General features: G+C 49.7%; 1 protein-coding gene across 2 annotated transcripts in view; it reads right to left on the bottom strand.

Moving 5' to 3' along the window:
- Positions 1-11,391, bottom strand: part of CCDC14 (coiled-coil domain containing 14) — an 80,429-nt gene extending 69,038 nt beyond the window's left edge. The window contains exons 1-4 of one of the 2 annotated variants that reach the window (XM_068122173.2): positions 10,753-11,391; positions 10,388-10,443; positions 8,750-8,825; positions 5,712-5,784 (exon numbers count right to left, since the gene is read on the bottom strand). In XM_068122173.2, coding sequence (XP_067978274.2) covers positions 5,712-5,784; positions 8,750-8,825; positions 10,388-10,443; positions 10,753-10,806 — 259 coding nt within the window. In that variant the 5' untranslated portion in view covers positions 10,807-11,391. The remainder of the gene's footprint in view (positions 1-5,711; positions 5,785-8,749; positions 8,826-10,387; positions 10,444-10,752) is intronic. The other variant, XM_068122174.2, reaches the window with a different exon arrangement.
- Between the last annotated feature and the right edge of the window lie 7,594 nt (positions 11,392-18,985).

Genomic DNA, 18,985 nt, shown 5'->3' with positions numbered 1-18,985 from the left:
CATTTTCAGAGAGCCTCCTCAGCGTCGACGAGTCTGGCATTTCACTCAGGCCAACTGGCACGGTCTTCAAGCAGCCATCAATCATCTGGACTGGTCTCCCATCTCTACTGCCTCTGACATCAACTCATCCTGGGAATTCTTCCAAAGTAAATTGCTCTCTCTCATGCACAGATTTATCCCTTCTCGTCTTCAGTTGTCATACCCTTCCTCCCGTCCATGGTACACGGAATCTTGTGGTGAGGCTATTGCCCAGAAACAACTTGCTTTCGTCTCCTGGAAAGCAAATCCAACAAAAGGAAATCTCATTTCCTTTCACAAAGCCCGAAACAAGTGTGTGTCCACCCTCGGGGGAGCCAGGAAACAATATCTCTCCGTCCTCAGGACCGAACTATCTTATCTGTCTCCCTCTTCCAAATCCTGGTGGCATCTGGTGAAATCTGTTTCTGGTGTTTGTTCCCCCTCCACCCCCCCACCCCCCCTCACCTTAAATGGCCACACGGCTGACTCCGCACGTGAAAAAGCTGAATGCCTCAACTCTGTGTTTGCCTCTAAATCTTGTGTCCCAAACCCATCCCTCTCTGTACCCACCGTACCCAGTCGTACCCAGCTGCTCCTGGACTCTGTGTCCTTTCCTCCTGACAAGGTGGAAAAGTTTCTGTCAACCCTCGACTCTGATTCTGCAACTGGACCTGACGGCATCAGCCCACGGGTCCTAAAATCATGTTCTTCCGCTCTTTCACTCCCCCTCTCTGTTCTCTTCACCCTCTCTTTTGCTCAAGGTCATCTTCCATCCGCTTTGAAATCTGCCATCACCACCGCTTTGCACAAAAAAGGTGCAAAAACAGATCCCAGCAACTACAGACCAATCAGCCTTCTCCCAATTATCAGCAAAGTCATGGAATCCATCATTGCTTCAGATATGAAATCTTTCCTCTTCTCCAATGGCTTGATCTCTGATCATCAATTTGGTTTCAGACCTGGACACTCCACTCTGGACATGCTGCTTCTGCTTTCTCAACAATGGATGGAGGTCCTCAATGCCAAACAGGAAATTAGAGCAGTCTCCCTTGACATATCACGTGCCTTCGATACGGTCTGGCACCCCGCTCTGCTCACCAAACTCTCCTCTTTTGGTATCCATGGAAATCTCCACGCATGGCTGGCGGACTTCCTCTCTAGTCGTAGTCAACGTGTGGCCCTGAATGGGTTTCTCTCATCTCCTCTTCCTGTTCAGGCTGGAGTTCCCCAAGTCAGTGTTCTGGGCCCTGTGCTTTTTCTGGTCTTCATCAATGATCTCTCTGACTCTCTTGAAAATCCTCTCTATCTCTTTGCTGACGACTCTACTCTCTGTCGCTCCATTCTTCATCCCTCAGATCGGCAGTCTGCAGCCTCTTCACTCTCTGCAGACCTTGACAAAATCACAGACTGGGCAAACAAGTGGAACATGTCTTTCAATCCTGACAAAACTCACACTCTTACGATGTCTCTCCGAAAAGACGGACTGGACAACCCTCCCATCCACTTTCTGAATAATCCTCTCCAAGAAGTTCTGTCACTCAAGCTTTTGGGTCTCACTATCTGCCATGATCTTTCCTGGGAAAACCACATTTCAAATCTTGCCTCCAAAGCCAGTCGCCGACTGGGCATCCTCCGTCGTGCGAAGTCCTTCCTTGGCACACCTGAGCTCCTCACCACATACAAGGCTTTCATCCGCAGCTCAATGGAATACTGCTCTCCCCTCTGGGCTGGTGCTCCTGCCTCACACCTAGCTCGCCTTCACGCTGTTGAAACCAAAGCATTCAGAATCATTGGAATCTCCCGCGATGAAGCTAACTCCAAGGGCCTCTCACTCACTCACCGCAGGCAGGTTGGTGGTCTTTCCGTCTTCTACAGACTCCTCTCTGGCCTTGCCCCCCCAGCTCTCTCTGGGCTCTGTCCCGCAAATATTCCTACAGGTCGCACAAGATCTGCCTGCAACCCTCTTTTGGTTAAACTGCCAAAATCAAGACTCTCTGCTCACCTTCACTCCTTCATTCCTCTTTTCTCCCACCCCTGGAACAAACTCCCTCACTCTCTTCAATCCCACTCCACCCTCCAAGTCTTTAAAACAGCTGTTCACCACCATCTCTTATCTTCCCCCATCCAAAACCTTGATCTTTTCTACCCCCGCTAATTTCACCCCAATTCCACTTTTTGAAATACCAACTTTTGTCCTGGAAGTCCTTGGTGTCCTTGTGCTTTATACTTCTCCCCCCCCCCCCCCCCCCTTCCCACGCCTCCTCCCCCCGGGCCCTCTCCCTTCCACACATCTCCCTGCTCTCGGATGTTGTGTGTGTGTGCTTCCCCTTTTCACCCCATCTTGTCTTCCGCTCCCTCTTTTTGTGTATTTTGTTTGTCTGGTCGATTTGTTTGTGAAGTTAATGCTAGCTCTTTCACGAGCCTCGATTCAGTATACAAAAAAAAAAAAAAAAAATTAAATTAAAATTAAAATTTTATTGATGACATGTCAAGTTTTTGACCAAGATACACCACCTCATCAGTTTGTTCTACAGTACAGAACAGCACAGGGTGCAATGTCAGTCCCCTTTCAATGGCGTGTGTGGCCACCATTGTTTTGGATACAGGCAGTGCATCGTCGGCGTATACTGCCTACCAGTCTTTGGATGGATTGCTGCTGGATTCTGTCCCACTCAGTCCTCAATGTCTGAAGCAGCTCTGCCCGTGTCCTGGCCCTGCCAACTACGCGTCTCCCAAGCTCATCCCACAGGTGCTCTATGGGATTCAGGTCAGGGGAGAGCGCAGGCCACTGCATGGTGTTGATGTTCTCGCCTTGGAGAAATGCAGTGGTAAAGCGAGCAGCATGGGGACGAGCGTTGTCATGCTGAAAGGTTCTAAGTTCTGGGTGGTCTAGCAGGAATGGCAGCAGATGAGGTCGCAGGATGTTATCCACATACCGCTGGGCGTTAAGATTCCCATCCACAACCACCAGTGGCGTCCTGTACCGGCCTGATATGGCGGCCCACACCATCACACTTGGGCCACCCCACCTTTTGGCTTGACGCACGCAACAATCGGCATATCGCTCGCCACTTCTTCTCCAGACATGCTCACGCCCATCAGGACTGTCCACACAGAACCTTGACCTATCGCTGAAAGCGACCTCGTTCCACTGCGCCAAGGTCCACCGCTGTTGCTGCTGGCACCATCTCTGTCAGTTGCGGCGATGGGCAGCCGTCATCACGGGGCCTCTGTATGGTCTTCTGGCAGTCAGACCATAGTCATGCAGTCGTCTTCGTGCAGTATCATTGGAGATCCGTGGGTTTGCACGCCCCGGAGTTTCTGCCGCAGTGCGGGATGCTAGACGGAATCGATCCCGCAGGTGACTTCGGACCATCTGCCTGTCCTGCCTTGCAGTGGTGACTCTTGGCCTCCCTGATCGAGGTCTGTCATCTGCAGAGTTGTGGAGGGTGTCTCTGTCCACCAGGGCCGATATCGTCTGGTGTGAACAGCCAAGGCGACGTGCCACCTCACGGTAGCTCAGTCCGCCTTGCAGCATGCCCAGGGCACGCTGCCGTTGATCCCTTGACAATCGTGGCATGTTGATTGAAATGCCCATTTTGCACTGGCCTTTTTAAAGCCAATATCAAGACATCACGTGCAGCTCATTAAAATCATCCCATACCCCTTGGCTAATCACTGACAGTCAAAACGGCTGTTCAACAGCTGTGCTATGAAGTGACCATTGAAGGTTCAAGTGACCATCCGTGACCGTTTTGTCTGACAGTGAGGACACTATTGTCCACAAATAAGTTCACACATTTACTACACGCAGTGTTATTGTTGATATTTAAAGGTTTCAAAGGTGGTAAGTTTCTTTTGCGTTTCAGGATATATATATATATATATGTATGTATGTATAAATAAGAGTGAGGTGTATGTGCGTGAAGCTTTTTCTTTGATTTCTGGTCAATTCCCCGCACCCCTTGACCAATTGCTACCAAATTTTGCATACGTGCTGTGCTTACACAAAGTCAGGTCATTGCCCACATCCCCAACAGGGAAATTTTCAGTATGCATGTGTCTTACCTTCTGAAAATCATGGAAAACCAAGACATGATTTGACATTGTGACATCATCAACCAATGTGCCTCCACCCACATGAAGTCATCGCTTGCTCTAACTTTGACCTAAAACCTCAAGTCCATTTGACCTCAATATCTAATCTGTACATATGTATTAGTTTAGTTCAAGTCCCTACCTCGATAACATTTTTACCTGACATGACCTCTGATCTTTGACATCTTGATGTAAAAATCGAATCAGTTCATCTGTGCACCGCTTTGCAGGGAAAAATGGCCTCTAAACGGTGGTTTTTTTGTGCATCACAATATACACATACACTAAGTTTGGTCAAAATCCTATCACTGGTTCACAAGTTAGTTAGTTCATGATCGTGTACCAAATTTGACTTGGATCCGTTCAGGCATGCTCAAGTTATCATGGTAATGAAAAACCCATCAAGGAAGCACAGGCAGACGTAGAACGGACAGCCGGACGGACAACCCGAAAACATAATTCCTCTGGTGACTTTGTTAGCGGAGGCATAAAAAAACGGCTGGGTCAATCACCACCAAATTTTGCATATGTACTGGGGTTACCCAGGGTCATGTAATGGGCACAATTTCCCACCTCTTCCCCCCATCTCTGCAGCCTCACCCCAACAAGGCAATTCTCTGTATGTAGGTGTGTTTGTACGTCTGAACACCATATTTAAATTAGAGCCGCATTTCGACAATTATGCCTCTGCCCACATTATTACGTCATTGTACATGCTTGTATAAAGTTTGACTTGTATCCCTTCAGCCGTTCTTTAGTTATCGTGGCAACAAAAACCTCTCACGGACCTCTTAATGCAGAAATCAGAACTTTTGACCTCTTGATGCAGAAATCTAATCAGTTTATCTTCATATCATTACACATTCTTGCACCAAGGTTGACTTTCATTCATTCAGCATTGCTTAAGTTATCGCGGTGACGAAAACCTATCACAGACTATGGACCTTTGATCTCTTGATGCCGAAATCTAATCAGTTTATCTTTGCATCACAATATATACTTATACCAAGTTTGCTCAAAATCCTATCACTTGTTCACAAGACGTTAGGTAAAAATTATGTTACCACTACCGGGACCTCTGACCTTTTGAGCCCATAATCTAAACAGTTTATCTTTGAATCATTATATACATAGTTGTACCACGTTTGACTTAGATCCCTTCATCCGTTCTCAAGTTATCGCAGTAACGAAAACCTATCACGGACGGATAGACAACTTGAAAACATAATGCTTCCAGCGACTTCGTCAGCGGAGGCATAAAAATGACATGAGACTGCACCACAGCATGTGACTGAAGAGAAACCAACTTCATACAAAGAGATCAACCCCATTTGGCCCATCATTGCCGAAGTGTACTCTCGGGTAAATTTTTGCTACAACTTTAAGCATCACTCTTCTTGATCGTTTATTGAGGTCTAAATAACCCAATATTGATTGGGTGACACAGTATGTTCTGAACAAGCAAAACGTTATCTTGGTTTATTAGCAATAACTGCATATGCTGTTTCAGAAGCAATGTGGAGCAATGGTTGAACCAGCAAGACATTAAATAGATCGACGTGGAGAGAGATGACCAAATGATCTTGCATCACTACCTGTTGTCCCTGACAATCGCAACTCCTGCAGAAGAGTGGCACAACGGTCCAACCCTCGATGAATTCTTGCAACCTGCAAGACATGCCCTTAAATGTAAGTGACATCGTCACAAAAGAGCTGTTACAAATTAGAATTACGTTGAAAGGGCTTTCACTCTGGAAGAACGATCAGAGGTCACAGATACGACAAAAGACACATTGAACAAAGTTCCACAAATTATGGGATGAGATTTACAGGTACTGCGAAATATAATTTTTCAAAACACTTCATTGGGGAGGAGGGAAGGTGAGGGTGGTGGAAATGGAGTAATGTTTTTTTTTGTTTTTTTGTTTTGTTTTTTTGTTTCTTGTATACAGGATCGAGGCTCGTGAAAGAGCTAACATTTATCACACAAAAAATGAAAAACACACACAAAACATATAATAAGCGTAGCGGTAGACAAGATGGGGAGAGAAGGGGAAACACACAAACACAACATTTGAGAGCAGGGACATCGGGAGATCTGTGGGAGGGGGAGGGCTTGGGGGGAGGTGGGAGAGGTATAAAACACAATGACACTGCAAGGAATTCCAGGAAGGAAGTTGGTATTTCAAAAAAGTGAATCTGGGGTGAAATTGGTGGGGGTAGAAAAGATCAAGGTTTTGGATGGGGGAAGATAAGAGATGGTGGTGAACAGCTGTTTTAAAGACCTGGAGGGAGGAGTGGGATTGCAGAGAGTGAGGGAGTTTGTTCCAGAGGCAGGAGAAAAGAGGAATGAAGGAGTGAAGGTGAGCAGAGTCTTGATTTTGGCAGTTTAACCATAAGAGGGTTGCAGGCAGATCTGAGCAATGTTAAATATTAAGGGCAAATAAGCAGGGTATGCAGCTGGCAGGAATTAGCTTGGGGGTATGCACATTCGCTTGTGAGCCGGCTGGCCTGGTTTCAAATCTAGGCTCGGCTATAAACTGCCATTCTGGTGTTTCAATGGCAGGGTGATTCATCCTGCAATCAATCAATTCACCTGAAATGGTGGAAAGGTTTCTGGCATCCCTCAACTCTGACTCTGACTGCAACTGGACTGGACAACATCACCTCAGGTGTCCTGAAAACTTGCTCTGCTGCTCTTGCGCATCCTCTCTCTGTCCTTTTTCCTAGATCATCTTTCGTCTACTTGGAAATCCACCAACATCACAGCGTTACATAAAATGGTGCAAAAATGGATACCCTTAACTACAGACCAATCAGGTTACTTCCGATCGTCAGCAAGTTCATGGAATCGATCATCATAGTTGACATCAAATAATTTATTTTCTCCAACAGCCTCATTTTAGATCATCAATTTGGATTCGCACCTGGTCACTCTACCTTGGGCTTGCTGCTTCGACTCTCCAAACAATGGATGGGGGGGGCCACAATATCAGACATGGCATCAGGGGTCGTCTCTCTTGACATGTCTCTAGCTTTCGATACAGTATGACATTCCGCAATGCTTGCCAAACTGTCTGCCTGTGGAAGCCAAAGCCAACTCCTCTTGGTTTACTGACTTCCTCCACTATCGTAGCCAACGTGTGGCTCTCATCGTAACCCTTTCTTCTCCTCTCCCTGTCGAGGCTGGAGTGCTCCATGGCAGTGTACTCAGCTCCATCATATTCCTAATCTTCATCAATTATTTCACTGACTCTCTGGAAAATCATCTTTCTCTCTTTGCTGACGTCACCACCCTCTGCCGTGACATCCCTCATCCTTCTGACATAAAGGCAAGGCAGCAGCCTTTTCCCTCGCCTCAGACCTTGATAAAACAGAAACTGGTCAAATACCTAGAACATGTCTTTCAATCCTGAGAAATCTGTCTGGCTGTCTCTGAAAGAACAGTTCTGCAAACCCTCGCACAGACTTTCTCAACAACCCTCTCAAATAAATTCAGTCACTCAAACTCTTGGGTCTCACTCTCAGCCATGATCTCTCTTGGGCTAGGCACTTTACAAAGTTGGCCTCAAAAGCCAAACGGCAACTGGGCATCCTCCGTCGTACAAAGTCATTCCTTCGCACACCCCAGCTTCTATTTACCTACAAGGCATTAATCCACAGCTTGATGGAGTATTGCTCTACCCTATGGGCTGGCTCCCCTGCCTCACTCCTTGCTCAGTTTGATGCCGTGAATGTCAAGGTTTTGAAGATCATTGGAATCTCTCATGATGAAGCAGAGTCTACGAGCCTATCACTTTGCAATCGCCAACAAGTCGATGGCCTCTCTATCTTCTTCCACCTCATCTATGGTCTTGTACCCTCTAATCTCTCCATGCTGTGTCCCCCCAAAGTATCTGAAGGAAGCACTAGGTCCACCAGCAAACCCCTCCTTGTGAAACTGCCTAAATCCAGAACCACTGCTCACCTCCACTCATTTATTCCTCTTTTTCCCACCTGTGGAACTGCTTCCACACTCTTCAATCCAATTCTTCTCTTCAAGACAGCTGTTCACCACCACCATCTCCGGTCATCCCCCATCCAAGCCATGATCTTCTCTACACTTGTCCACCCCCAAACCCCCACTCACCCCCACCCCTCCATATTTGCTTATGTATCCATCTTGTCCACCTTGCGCTCTCCCCTAACCCTCATCGTTACCTGCATCCCTTGTTTGTCCGTCTTCATCTACCTTCTCCCTCCACCATGCTATTGGTGTTTTCCCTGTCTTCTGCTGTTCCCTTTGTTATGTTGTGTACTGATCTGTTCTGTGGAATAGCTCTTCCATGGGCCTACGCCATGTGTTAAAAAAATAAAAACGTGCGCCGCCCCACGGATAGACGTTAACCTGAATGTCCTGTCTGCCAGCATTACTTGGTTGACATTAAATAAAAAGAAGCAGCAAAACAAGAAGAACAAGTAGAAAAACCAAGAATAAGAACAAGGAGAAGAAGAACACAAAAAAGAAGACAAATGAGAAGAACAATAAAGATATGGCATTTGAATGGGGAGGCAGTACAACATGTAAAGAGCTCAGATGTTAATGCCAAATAGACCACTGATTATTTTACCTGATTGGACTCATCTCACTTACCTGACCCTCTGAGCCTGTGGAGTGAAGAGAATATCCAGAATCGGGTGAAGTAGAAGATGCCATTCGACTCACCGTTCTGCAAAAAGTAAAATCAAATTGAAGGCAACTACACAACCCATTTACACAGCAAGCTAGAACGGCACTCGATAGAGAGCATACCTCCGCCAAGATGAACAGTTTACGTTTTATATCCCACTGATGGGCCAAATCTGCATCCTGACCCGAGCCAAAATCGAATCCAACAACAAAAAAGTCTCAAAAAGATAGTTAAGACAAAACTAGCTGGATGAGTTGGGTAAGTGATAAGAGCAAGCCGATTTGATTTTGGTTCAGCTCTGAATCGAGATCCGGCCTATCAGGGGTTACAAGACGTAAAATGTTCAGCCTGGCGGAGGTATGTGCTCCGTCGAGTGCAGTACTCGTTAATTGTTTGTTTTATTATTTTTCCCTTTATAACACCAGGAATACAAAGTAATATAAATACACTTGTGTGGCAAAAATAGTGTGGCAGGACATACAAGAAAAATCCTGGAAATGTATTCATTCACATTCATTTATGAGGAACAGTAATGCTTTTTCATTTGATTCCTCAAACTGAACACAAAGCTTCAACAACATGAGAAACGCAATGTCGGCTTTGTTGTTGTTTGAAGACAGCTAAACAAAATTCCTTGCCTCTAGTGGGACCCTTTAACTCCTTCTTCTTCTTCTTCTTCTTCTGTATGCAGCACATGGCTGTGAGTACAATCATTTGCATTGGGTGGCACTATGCTGCCAACGCAGTGATCCCAAGGGGGTATTCAGAGTTGTATGAACAAAATTCAAAGCACACAACGGATCTCACACAAACACACACACACACACACACACACACACACACACACACACACACACACACACACACACACACACACACACACACACACACACACACACACACACACACACACACACACACACACCCAAATACCAGGACCTCAAAAATGAGGTCAAGAGATATTGGAAGCTGAAGAGCATAGAAATTGTACCAGTGATAATCAGAGCAACAGGAATGATGAAGAAGAACCTCACTGAGATTTTAAAAAATCATCCCCAGGAATATTATCACAAAGGAACTACAACTGGAGGTAATCCGGGGTTCGGTGACGATCCTGAAAAGAGAAGTTGGAACAAAACTCTGAAAAAGTTGAACAGATTGGTCCGTGAACCGTGATCCTTTAATGAAGAGGAGGTGAATACTTTGGGTCCTGAGAGGACCCCATTCCACCTCCTGAAAGAAAAAAAAAAAAAAACACACACACACACACACACACACACACACACACACACACACACACACACACACACACACACACACACACACACACACACACACACACACACACACACCTCTTTTGGCGTGTCTTGGACAGCTTTGACCATCTCGCCTCATTCGTTGCCACAAGCACTCATGTTCCTTCAACTTCAAGTGTCAGGAGGTTACGTCACGTCACACGTCCAGATTAAAAAACCGTTATTCGGTACCGAGAGTGACGCTCTCACTGCATTAAGTTTAACCAATGAAACATTGAAACATCTCACTTCGATCGTTCCCGGTAAACATTCACTGCCAAGTGCCAAGGACAAAGAACCACTCACCGTTTCTTCATGTTTGGTTGTTTGGCGAGCCCCATGGACCTTCCAGTAGACGTCACCTTCCGTTATAAGCAAGAACACCAGGTAATTTCACACAATAAGGTAACAATAAAATAGTTTGGCCGATAATCTATATTGTATTAACAAACTGCGGGACAAGGGCATTACCATTAGGAAGCTGCAGAACCAACGGTAAGACAACACAGAAAGCAAGTCCCGGGAGGGTGTGTTTATTTATTTATTTATATATATACATATATAGAATATATATATATATATATATATATATATATATATAAATATATATAAACATAAACAACGTATACCTATATACACAGTGAGGTATATAAAATAAATAAATAAACAACCTTTGCTGAGTGCTTGAGTCCAGCTTTAGTCCACTGTCTACCGGCAGGTGTCATTGTTATTGAAGAAGCCTCGGCCCTACCCCTGACACTCGTTGAAGATTGTCGATCAATAAAATGGCTTCGGGTCAAATCTGGCCGCACATGGCAGGACCAGTCAATGGGTTCACCACGCCACAGCAGCCGAGCAGGGCGCCGCAGCTTTCTCTTCTGATCTGTGATCAGCTAAATTCTTCCTTCATAGTAACCGACTAACTTCTTCCTCAAATTCATTCACAATAGTCTTTCAACCATACTCATTCAGAGAAAGAGTGAGAAATCCAACTTTACTTTATGTCATTTATTATATTGCGCATAAATACCTCATCGCTTTTTCTCTCTCCACACAACAATTATTAGGCTTTACTTCCTCATTGGTGCAGCAAGACAAGAGCGCCAAGGATCGCCGATCAGGCGGTAAACCATCAAGGGTTTCGCTGAGGTAAAATTCTTCGAGCACGTTACCTTGACTTCAGGATTATTTTCACGAGTATTTTTTTTATCTGAGAAGGTATTAATTATTTAAAATAGTTGATTGGTGAGGTGATAAACTTGCGTGTCAAATCTATAAAATCGTAGATCTTGTGCAACGCAAAGCGCATTGAGATTGCGCTGTAATTATAAATGTAATGCGAGTGATACGCTATAAAAATAATATAGTTATTATTATTATCGACTAAAGTTGCTTCACATTTGTAATCATGATAACTCTCTTCGTCGAAGTTGAAGGACCGTCATATATTTTTTGCGTCCCGTTGAAGGCATTCTGTGAACTACTTCGCCTTGGCCGACAACAACTGTACGAAGTTTGACAAAGGTGAAATGGGAACGCTGAAAAAGTAATCACACGTACAAGAAAATGTATTGTCAAGTGTAGAAATACCGAGACATTGGAGGCATAACATGCTGAAGACGGCCAAGAGACATTAGATAACTAACGCTCGTGACTAATTGGATGCTTCTAGTCTACTATCTATATAAATATTTATAATTTTTGTTTTTTTGCATGCTTGTTACCCTGCGCTCGTGAAGCGAAAAGGGAGGTTAAGCATTCAGGTACATACTACGTACGTGTGCCGTGTGTGTGTCTGCATTAAAAAAAATCATTTTCTCGGCAACCGTTGGTCCAATTGACATGAAATTTTCACCTGAGGAGCGCCTCCTCCTGCAGAATATTTTAATGATAATTATGACGTCATAGATCACGTGGTACAGGCGCCATCTTGGAAAAACTTCGCACCTCGATATCTCTGAAACCACTCCATGAAAAAAATTGAGAACTGGCTCATTGTCAAGTACTGCCCATGGGGAATAAGATATGTTAATGATGATGTCATCGGTGCCTTCGTTATGACGTCATAATTCTACAAGTACAACACTTATCCAATCATTTTTTTTTTTTTAATTCAGCAACTGTTGGTCTGATGGACACAAAATTTTCACCATAGGATCGCCTCCTCCTTTACAATATTTTAATGATAATCATGACGTTGTGGCGGACACGAAAGCTCACTGGCGTGAGGGCATCATTCCACGCACCAAGTGGGCGGCGGCCACGCCCGAGGGGTAGGCGTGGCCGCGGGATATACACCGGGCTCGCAGCCCGGAGCGCGCCAGTGCTACAGTTGAGCTCGTTTAATAAAGACTCTTAAACTCACCGCGTTTTTCCGCTTCCTTCTTGTTGTACAAGCAAGCGCGCGTAGCACCGCGCTTCATTGGTGACTCCGACGTGATGGTCAGCCGTCGCTGACCACCCGAATACGCCATCGCAATGGCAAACAACGCGGTCCAAATGAAACTCCCCGAGTTCTGGGAGACGCAAGCCGAAGTCTGGTTCCTGCAGGCAGAAGCCCAGTTCCGACTTCGAGGCATCACGGTGGACGAGACCATGTACTGCCACGTGGTCGCTTCCCTCGGGCCCGGCACGGCCGCTCGGGTCGTGTTGGTCCTGAGGAGCCCACCGGCCGACGGCAGGTACGAGGCGATCAAGTGTCTCCTCCTCGCCACGTTCGGCCTCACGGTGGACGCGCGGGCCGACCGCCTCCTGGACCTCCCCGAGCTCGGTGACACGCGACCGTCGGTCCGCATGGACCATATGCTGTCGTTGATGGGCGACGAAACCCCGAACGCTCTTTTCCGGGCGTTATTTCGACGCCAGCTGCCGGCACGAGTCCGCCTCGCGTTGGCCGGTTCTGTGACGACGGAACCCCGAGCTCTCGCTGCCGAGGCCGACAGGTTCTTCGTGGCTTTGGACGCGCAGGCGAGTTTTGGCGCGGCCGTCGCGCATCCCGAGGCTGACCCTGATGCTGATGCACCACACCTCGGGGATCCCGAGGCTGACGCACGCCGCGTGGCCGCCGCCACGCCACGCCCACCACCACCGCGAAAACCGTGGCCTCTGCCTTCGCCGCAAACCTGGTGCCATTTCCACGCCAGGTTTGGCCACAAGGCGAGGACTTGTTGCCCGCCGTGCTCCTTCGGCAAGTCGGGAAACTACAAAGCCGGCGCTCGGTAGCGGCCCTGAGCGTCGGCCATTCCGGCAGCCTTCTTATTATAACGGACACCTTGTCCGGGCGCCGTTTCCTATGCGACACGGGGGCACAGGTGAGCGTTATCCCTGCCTCTACGTCCGACAAGCACACCGCGGGCCGGGGCCCCGCGTTGCTTGCCGCGAACGGAACACCCATACGCACATTCGGGAAGCGCTGCCTCTCCCTGCGGTTCGGAAGGCAACGCTTCGAGTGGACGTTCATCACTGCTAGTGTCCCCATGGCACTGCTCGGTGCGGACTTCCTCTGTGCACACGGGTTGTTGGTAGATGTGAAGAACAGACGTCTCGTCCAGGCTGAAACGTTCAGCTCGCTTGCTTGCGCGCTGAGCAGCTCGTTGAGCGGCTCACTGAGCGGCTCACCGAGCAGCTCGCCAAGCGGCTTGCTGAGCGGTTCGGTCCCGGCAAGGTTAGTTTGTACGCTTCCGGCAGCGGACGACTTCACGCGCCTCCTCGCCAGCTTCCCGGCCCTTATGCGGCCCACCTTCTCGGCGGGGGCCGTCAAGCACGGGGTGGAACACCACATCCCCACCGTCGGGCCACCGGTCTACGCCCGGGCACGCCGCCTCGAGCCGACGAAGCTCGCGGTGGCTAAAGCGGAGTTCGCTACGCTGGAGTGGCTCGGCATCGTGCGGCGCTCCGAGTGCTTGGGCGTCGCCGCTTCACATCGTGCCAAAGCCCGGCGGGGGATGGCGACCGTGCGGGGACTACCGGAGCCTCAACGACGCCACCACCCCCGACCGCTACCCCGTCCCCCACATCCAGGACTTCTGCGCCCGGTTGGCGGGCATGTCCTTCTTTTCGAAGGTGGACCTCATACGCGGCTACCATCAGGTCCCCGTCAGGCCGGAGGACATCCCGAAGACGGCGGTCATCACGCCGTTCGGACTGTTCGAATTTCTTCGGATGCCCTTCGGTTTGAAGAATGCGGCTCAGGCGTTCCAGCGACTCATGGACAGCGTCTTGCGCGATTTGGATTTCGTATATGTCTACCTGGACGACATCCTCGTCGCCAGCGCGTCCTGCAAAGAGCACCTTCACCATCTCCGCACGCTCTTCGAACGCCTGGGCCAGCATGGCCTCATCGTGAACCCCGCCAAGTGCCGGTTCGGCGTCGCCGACATCGATTTTTTGGGGCACCGCGTCACCAGGCACGGGGCCATCCCCCTACCGGCCAAGGTGGAGGCGGTGAAGGGGTTTCCGTGCCCCCGCACGATCAAGGGGCTCCAGGAGTTCCTGGGCATGGTAAACTTTTACCACCGTTTCCTGCCCCGCATCGCCCAGCTCCTGCGCCCCTTGCACGAGGCCCTCCGAGGGAAGCCGGGCAAAGGTGACGTTACCTGGACCGAGCAGATGGACGCGGCGTTCGCTGGCGCGAAGCTCGCCTTGGCCAACGCCACCATGCTCGCGCACCCGGCGCCCGATGCACCGATCGCCCTCACCACTGACGCCTCGGACTACGCGGTGGGCGCGGTGCACGAGCAATGGGTGCGTGGTGCTTGGCAACCGCTGGCGTTCTTCAGCCGGCAGCTTCGCCCGCCCGAACGCCGTTATAGTACCTTCGACCGCGAGTTGCTCGGGCTTCACCTGGCGGTCAGGCACTTCCGCCATCTGCTCGAGGGCCGTGCGTTCACGGCCTTCGTCGACCACAAGCCACTGGTCTTCACGATGGGCAACGTCGCCGAGCCGTGGTCGGCCCGACAGCAGCGTCACCTCTCGCCGTGTCCGAGTACACGACGGACATCCGGCACGTCGCGGGGAAGGACAACCCGGTGGCGGATTGCCTTTCCCGGTCCGTCGCCCACGCAGTCCACCTTGGCATCGACTATGCCCGGATGGCGGTGGACCAGGCCGCCGACCCTGGCGTCCAGGCCTTGCGGACCGCCGTCACGGGCCTCCGCGTCACCGAGGTGCCGTTCGACGGTGCGGGCCTCTTGTGCAACGTCTCCCTCGGGCGGCCTCGCCCCATCGTGCCCGCGGGCTGGCAGCACCAGGTTTTTGACGCCATCCACGGCCTGTCCCACCCGGGCACGAAGGCCTCCCAGAGGTTGGTCGCCGACAAGTTTGTCTGGCATGGCCTCCGGAAGGCCGTCCGTGGCTGGACCAGGACGTGCCTCGCGTGCCAGCGCGCGAAGGTGCACCGGCACACCCAGGCCCCATTGGCCCCGTTCACGGTGCCGGAACGAAGGTTCGACCATGTCCACGTGGACCTGGTGGGACCTCTGCCCCCCTCGCGGGGTTTCACCCATGTCCTGACGATGGTGGACCGCACCACCCGGTGGCCGGAGGCCGTGCCTTTGGCGGCGACGACGGCGGCGGATGTCGCACAGGCGTTCATCGCCACCTGGGTCGCCCGGTTCGGCGCCCCCTCGGACATATCGTCCGACCGCGGCCCCCAATTCACCTCGGAGCTCTGGGGGGCGGTCGCGCGGGGGCTCGGGGTCCAGCTGCACCGAACCACGGCCTACCACCCCTAGGCCAACGGCCTGTGCGAGCGGTTCTACCGCTCGTTGAAGGCCGCGCTCCGGGCCACCCTCCGCGACGGCGGCTGGGTCGACAGGCTCCCCTGGGTCCTGCTGGGCCTCCGGACGGCACCCAAGGACGACCTGCGCGCATCTGCGGCGGAGTTGGTCTTCGGACAACCGCTGCGGGTGCCGGGCGAGTTCCTCCCCGACCCCACGGCACCATGGTCCGCGGCGCAGGAGCGCTCCGCGCTGCAGGAGACAGCCCGGAGGTTCGCCCCGGTGCCGACGGCGCACCACGGGCACCCGCCTACGCACATCGCCCCGGAGCTTCGCACCATGGAGTACGTCTTCGTCCGGCACGACGCCCACCGGACACCACTGCGGCCCCCATACGACGGGCCTTTCCGCGTGCTGGAGACCGGGGTGAAACACTTCACCTTGAACATCGGCGGTACTCCCGACCGCGTCTCGGTGGATCGCCTCAAACCGGCCCACCTCGACGTGGACCACCCACCGCCGGTGGCTCGGCCCCCGCGCCGGGGCCGCCCCCCTGCGGGCGGACCCCCGGCACCGCCCAGGCCCGCCGGCACGCCGCCCCCCGGTCCTGCACCCATCCCGGGTGCAGCCAGAGGCATCCCAGGTGGCATCCCTGCACCCCGGACGCCGCCGGTCACCAGAGGGCGCTTCGGCCGGGTCATCTGTTTGCCCCGCAAACTGGCCCTCCAGGTGCGGGGCGCTTCAACGTCATGGTTCATATGGTACAGGCGCCATCTTGGAAAAACCGAAAAATGTTGCACCTCCAAATCTCCAAAACCACTGCATGGAAATAATTGAAACGTGGCTCATTGTAAAGAACTCCATTTGCGGAATAGATGTTGTTAACGATGACGTCATTGGTGCCATAATTATGACGTCATAATTCGACAGGGACAACGCTTAGTTTGATCAGTTTGAAATTTATTGAGCGTGATCTATGCAACAATTATATTAGAGAATATAAACTTATGATGTCATCGGTCACGTGGTCTGGCAGCCATATTGGATCAAAGAAAAAAATGTTCAAAAACAAGAGTTGGCTTGCAATAAGTTGACTGCGCAGGGTAAGTATTCTATGAATACCATCTAGTTTGTTTGTGTGTTTGTTACCTCCACCACCAAAGGTAGATGGAGGTTGTGTTTTCACCCGTCTGTCTGTCTGTTTGTTTGTGAACAGGATATCTCAAAAACTTGTGGACGGATGATTTTGTTTAAATATGATTCTGTATTGTGATTTTCTGGTCGACTCTGGCATACAACACGTAAACTGTTCACCTGGCGGAGGTATGCTCTCTACTGAGTTTTTTGTGTGTTTGATTTGTTTGTTACCCTCTCCAGCGTTGAGGGTATTGCATTTGAGTCTGTTTGTTTTTCCATTTGTTTGTCCGCACAGAATAAATATGATTTTCTCTGCAACCGTTGGTCCAATTGACAGGAAATTTTCACCGTATGTGCAACTGCACCTGTATAATTAAAAATATATAATTATGACGTCATGGGTCACGTGGTTCGGCCGCCATCTTGGAAAAACCGAAAAACTTTGCTCCTCTATCTCTGAAAGTGCTGCACAGAAAAAATTGAGACATGGCTCATTGTAAAGAACTCTCCATGGGGAATAACATATGTTAATGAAGATGTCATAGTTCGACATAATTCATTCGACATAATGTCATAATTCGACAAGTACAAAACGTCATCCGATCAAGATGAAATTTCTTGAGCATCATCTAGGGAGAAATTGGTGTGGAAAAACAATAACGATAACTACAAAAATAACGAAACAAATATGGGGTTTCGGCCGCCATATTTGTTTTAACACAAAAGCCTTAAAAACCACTGAAAGCACGTCCTGGCGAGGGTCTGCAATCTCTGATTGCTCTTTCTTGTTTGTTTTTGGGGTGTGTTTGTTCGTTTGTGCTTTTGTGTGTGTGTGTGTGTGTGTGTGTGTGTGTGTGTGTGTGTGTGTGTGTGTGTGTGCTTGTGTGTTCGTTTGTGTGTGATTGTACATTATTATTTAATGGCTGAAATTTTAGCACCCAGAGGCCCCAAATTAGAATAGAAGACAAGAGGACACTCCTCGTTTTCGAGATGAAGTGTTTAAGGTCATTTCTGGGAGTTAGAAGACCGCAGAGGATGAGAAATGTAGATGTGCGCAACACTGTATATAGCGAAGAAAACGATTGAATATGTCATCGTGTCAGGCGCTTGATATGGTTTGGTCACGTGGTTAGAAGTCAGGATGACTCAAACCTCCGAATGGTATACAAGACTGACTTCAACAACCCAAGACCCAGGTAGGAGGCCACCAAAAAGATGGATAAACGATATTAGACAGGAATTGGGATTGCCATTGTTTACGGCTGAGAAGTGCGTGGAGAATCGAGGATGATGGAGGAAGCTTACAGCCATGCAAGAGGGCTGGCTTCAGCTTTATAAGTCATGTTCATCTTTCATTTATTTTCATCACAAACCTGATGATGACTTTTGAGTGAGAATATCTGACGTGACCCAGATTTGTGAGGGCATGAATTGTGGCCTTTTGTGTCAGAGCGATGCGGATGGAAGATGTGAAATGCATTGAGCCGGCACAGGGTGACACTGCCTGGAGCAGAGATCATTGTGGCTGCAGGATTCTTGGTGTTGTTAGGTATGTAGCGCTATCCCATTGGCTGCCCGGAATGGGCCTGCCCCTATTATAGTCAAATTAAGTGACTAAAAAGTAGACGGATGCTCAGAATAGAGCTTTTGAGGGAAGATTTGCGATGTGGTCGGCCCAGCAGCCCAGGATAGCTCATGGCTGATTGTGAGGCCTACAGGTTCAACAACACTGAACCTCTTCCAGTGGATGACCAAGGAAATAGGAGGGTTCATTTGACAATCCTTCCGCAGCGACAGGCTATGAGACTGAGATTTTACAGGATCGAAGGACCCCACGTTCCATTTATCAGATTAGAGTGTAATCATTTCCAGATCAGGAGTGATACAGCTATTGTCATCCTCGCAGAGGGATGGGGTTGCTGTACGACACAAAAGGAAGAGAGGGTTTTCCAGAGCATGGGAAAGGTCATTAATATAGATGAGGAACAAGACTGGGCCCATCACACTGCGAAGGGCAACTCGAGCCTCAACAGGGGCATGAGCTGAGGAG

Source organism: Myxine glutinosa, chromosome 7, assembly GCF_964187855.1.
Source record: "Myxine glutinosa chromosome 7, kmMyxGlut1.1, whole genome shotgun sequence".
Classification (NCBI taxonomy): domain Eukaryota; kingdom Metazoa; phylum Chordata; class Myxini; order Myxiniformes; family Myxinidae; genus Myxine; species Myxine glutinosa.
The sequence above is the reverse complement of the archived record's forward strand: the minus strand, read 5'-3'. Positions and strand labels throughout refer to the sequence as shown.